Genomic DNA, 4,427 nt, shown 5'->3' on the forward strand with positions numbered 1-4,427 from the left:
TGCTCCCCACTATTACAAGTGTAAAAATTGGATCGTCATAGGGTCATTGAAAGGCGAAGGCCATGACTAAAGAAAGACACACAAAACACGCAATCAGCAAAGCTGAGTACATACAAGCTGCAAAACATAAAAGAAATCCCTAACATGCTACTAATAGTCAATCATCACGCATTATTAGTTTATAGACTCGACACATGACTCAACTATCAAAGTTATTAAGACTTCACTAGTTAATATTAACTAACTCATTTATTTATTTCATTGGATTTAGCAATAGACAAGGTTGTCCAACCCATGTCTCATTTGGAACATCAATGAAAGAAAAACCCCATGCCTCCTTTCGGAAACATCAACAAACATCCAACGACCACGGGCGCGACTCCGTGACCGTAGTTAGTATGAGATCTCACCTAACTCCTAGTTTTAAAAAATATTTGAAATAGGAGACTCGTAGATTAGACGTCCTCGATAAAAGTACACGGCTAATACCCCGTGTACCCCAACCCCTGATTGTCATTATTCCAGAAGTGCACAAATCCAGAGTTTTATTGCTCATCCATCTTGCACTTTACGTGATTTACAGGTTTAGACTTGGTGATGACTCATATGCAAACAATAGAATCAATCCAATATCAATTCAATCAAGTAAAACTACTTTTCAATTCAATTCTTGATTCATTAGTGACAAGCAACATTTATTATTTATTCCTTTAACTACCTCGGTGTATAAACACCTTGAGTGCATAAGGCACTCCAAAACCTTAACCTCGTCTTATAAGACTTGAATTCTTCCTTTACTCATCCTGTTTGCATAATCATGAATGAGTAATAAATTAATCATTACACTAATCATATACCTTTGCCTCTAAGCGCACCTTGCATAATTAGAGCACAAATAATACTTGCAATATAAAATAGTGCACGTCATACGAAATTCACAATGTATAACCAAACAATTTAACTCAGTCATCCCTATACATGATACTAAGTTGTCGATCCGTCCTTAAACATGCACCTAAAAGAAAGGTTTCGTAACTTGTACGTATCTTGAGCAATGAATTGGTATGCCACTTTACTAACTAGAAATCACCTTCAATAAACTGCTCTCCTAAACCAAACAATAACATACATCTCAATGAATACCTAACCAATCAAATTTACAGCAATACTAACTTACTTTAAAACCTTCAAAATCTAAATCAAACAACACTTTAAAACCTTCCCTTTAGTTAAAATTAAAGATTTATATATAGTTCTTTAAATTTTCTTCATAAAAACCTTAAAATACACTCTTATACATGAAATTACAACAAGTTTAAAGTTTAATAAAAATCTTAAAATTATGTAAAAACCCCTAATAATCTTCCTTTTTAATGGGTAATTAAACCCTCTTTATAAAACATCAAGAGTAGTACTTAGAAACTATTTCCAGCACTTAAAACATCAATAAAAACATACATTTATGCTTAATTAACTTTAAACATAATTAATTTTTACGGATTTTTCACCAAATACCACTGAGTTTAAACTTAATTCACCGTATACCACCAAAAACTTTGTAATACACCTTGTACCACTCAAGAAATGTATATTAACACGAAATGCCTTTTTCCTTAACTGCCATTAGTCTGCCGTTTGAGGAAATTTACCAATTCACCATATACCACTACTGTTAAAAATTATTTCACCATATACCATTATTTAAAAGTTATTTCACTACTTACCCATTTTTTTGTAACGGTAATATTTTTAAAAAAAATAACCCTTGCACACTTGTAACGGCTACTTTGTTTATATAAATGTAGTGTTTGAGGGAGATACTAATCAAGTCACAATTCTAAAAGCTAGAGTAAAAATGTAAACAAACTTTCATTGCTAAAAGTAATATGCAAGTTGAATTGGTAGCTGTTTGTCTTCAAAAAATTTAGGGCTACATGATTTTGCAATGGTTGTAGTACATTTTCTTGAAATGTAATAAACACGAATGTTGTTAAACAACAAAGTGCTTAACATTTTGTCCAAAAAAACCTGACACCAGTTTTAAATGTTTTCCCCAAAAAATTATACATAATTTATGGCAGCTTCAAGGATTCTAACTGTCAGCCTTTCTCTTCCTCCCTCTTCCTTTGCGTTGCTGTGAACTGGATGCTGCATTTTCTGCTTGTTTTGCTGCTTCCTTTCTTGCCTTACAGGTTTTTGCATTGTGTCCCAACTCCTTGCAAAGACTGCACTTGTTGTTCTTGTGCCTCTTTCCTTTTCTTGCTTCATGAGATGCTCTCCTTCTCTTCTTAGCTGGTCTGCCTGCAGCTCTTTTGACAGTTGGTGGTGCTATTTCAGACACATCAAATGCTGGCCACTGACTTGGATCTGACATGGGATGGATGTGGTCTCCATAATTCAGCTTGTAAGCAGCTCCCTTGAAGTATGGTGACACATAATCTGTAGCTTGAAGTCTTTAGCTGTATATGACCCTTAGACCATGTCTGCATGGTATTCCTAACCCTTGCCACTTCCCACAACCACAGGTCATTGTCTGAAGTGTGACAGGGAACTTCACATGCCCATCCCTGACCTCAAACTCTCCACCACCAGCTGCTGTCACATGACACAATCTGGACTCCTCACTTCTTGTCTCCAAAACTCTCTTAGCAAATTGTTCTGTCAAACATGTACCTACTCCATTGCTCTTCAGTAGCTATAAGGTAATCCAATGCTGCTGCATCATATTTCTTGATCTTTGACATTGCCTTGTCATACACATATGCATTGTATGCATTGGCTGCAATCCAAAAGAGTTTATGAAACTCTGTCCCACTCCACCCAGCTTTTTTGCAGTTAGAGTACACATGCTGACAGCATACCCTCCTAGTTACTCTTGGGAATACCTCAAAAAGGGCTGATTCAACACCCTTCAACATACAAACACAATGCTAGTTACTGAAAATTAACAAAAGAAAGACAAAGTTTAATTATTTTAAAAAGCAAGAAACTAACCCTCATCCTGTCACTTATAAAAGTCCAGTCATCCCTTTCAGATCCATATTGTGCAAATAAGATCCTTAGGTTTATGAAAAAGTAAGTCCAGCTGTCTATACTCTCTGTATCAACCAGACCATAAGCTATCACAAAAATCTCATTATTGGCATCAATGGACACTGCAGTGAGCATGACTCCTTTGTAATAGCCACTGAGATGGGCACCATCAATCCCTATAATGGGTCTGCAGCCACCCAAAAACCCTTTCACTTGAGCTGCAAAAGAGATGAAACATGCCTTGAACTTTTCACCATTGCCCCCACTGTCAGTCCAAGTAATGAGGGCATATGAGCCAGGATTGGTGGCCTTTATCATCTCAGCATATTTTGGTAACAGAGCATAGGACTGGGCAAAACCACCATGAATTTGTTCCCTGGCCAAACACTTCACTTTGTAAAACAGCTTGGACTTTACTTGGATCCTAAACCTCTCCAGGAACATCCTTTGCAGTGCATCAACAGGGATATCTGGGTTTGCTTCCAGATCTAGCCTCAAATGTCTACAAAGCCATGCTGAAGACACCATAGGATTCTCTTCCAGCCTCCCACAAGTTTTATGTTCCCCTTCCAGTATCTTTATTGCCCAGCTGATTTTATCAACAAGGACTGCTGCATGAATCCTCCAACTGCAATCATTGATCAGACACCTTGCAGTATATCTATGATTGTCAGCATAGTCTACTGTCACAGCAAAGCCTTCTTGTATGCAAAAATCTCTGAAGACATCATGAAATTGTTCCTTGGTTTCAAATATTAACCAAGGTTCAAGTTGAATTGACCCAAATGGTAAGTTAGACCAGACCTTGCCATTTTTGTACATCTTGTCTAAAACATGAGTCCCATCCAGGTAGTCTTCAAAAGTCTTCTCTTGTATATTATCAGCTAGGTCTTCTTCTTCCACAATATACTCATCATCAAGGTTCAATTCCATATCCAAATCATCCTCAGCTTCTGAAAATTCATAGTCATCATCTTCACTATCCTCAGAAGGCCATGGATCAGATTCACCATCATTGTCCTCAACTTGCACAGGTTTTTTGCTCCTTGTATTCACTTCCATCCCTCCTCTTTTATTCTTCACAACCTCAACACCATAATTTTTTGCTGTGCTTCTTGGCACCCTCCACTCTTTTGTTTAACTCTAGATTGCACTTTAGGCTTGGCAACAGAACTAGAAGCAGCACTGGTTGGGGTGGTGGGGTGGTGGTGGTGGGGGTGGTGTAGGCTTCCTGGCTTGGGGGTGGTGATTCATGCATGTGTGGGTTATTTGGGGAAGCATGGTGTGTTGGTGTTGCTGGTGGAGAAGGGTGCTGACTTGGTGGTGGAGATGTAGGCTGACTTGGTTGAGTTGACTGCTTAGGCTGACTTGGTTGAGTTGACTGCTTAGGTTGG

General features: G+C 37.9%; 1 protein-coding gene across 1 annotated transcript; it reads right to left on the bottom strand.

The window, feature by feature from the left end:
* Nucleotides 1-2,092: 2,092 nt before the first annotated feature.
* LOC110706779 lies at nucleotides 2,093-4,095 on the bottom strand. Its single transcript, XM_021884731.1, has 3 exons — nucleotides 2,995-4,095; nucleotides 2,674-2,909; nucleotides 2,093-2,453 (listed from the first exon to the last, which is right to left on the bottom strand). The coding sequence occupies exons 1-3, from the start codon at nucleotides 4,093-4,095 to the stop codon at nucleotides 2,093-2,095; spliced, it is 1,698 nt and encodes a 565-aa protein (XP_021740423.1).
* Between the last annotated feature and the right edge of the window lie 332 nt (nucleotides 4,096-4,427).

Source organism: Chenopodium quinoa, unplaced genomic scaffold (genome assembly GCF_001683475.1).
Source record: "Chenopodium quinoa cultivar QQ74 unplaced genomic scaffold, ASM168347v1, whole genome shotgun sequence".
Taxonomy (NCBI): domain Eukaryota; kingdom Viridiplantae; phylum Streptophyta; class Magnoliopsida; order Caryophyllales; family Amaranthaceae; genus Chenopodium; species Chenopodium quinoa.

What these genes read in the sequence shown, in the direction of transcription:
- LOC110706779 (XM_021884731.1), bottom strand. Translation starts at nt 4,095, where the DNA reads ATGGAAGTGAATACAAGGAGCAAAAAACCTGTGCAAGTTGAGGACAAT. An exon ending in TTATAAGTGACAGGATGAGG is followed by an intron (nt 2,910 to 2,994) that starts GTTAGTTTCTTG and finishes TGTATGTTGAAG; the next exon opens with GGTGTTGAATCAGCCCTTTT. An exon ending in ACTGAAGAGCAATGGAGTAG is followed by an intron (nt 2,454 to 2,673) that starts GTACATGTTTGA and finishes ATACAGCTAAAG; the next exon opens with ACTTCAAGCTACAGATTATG.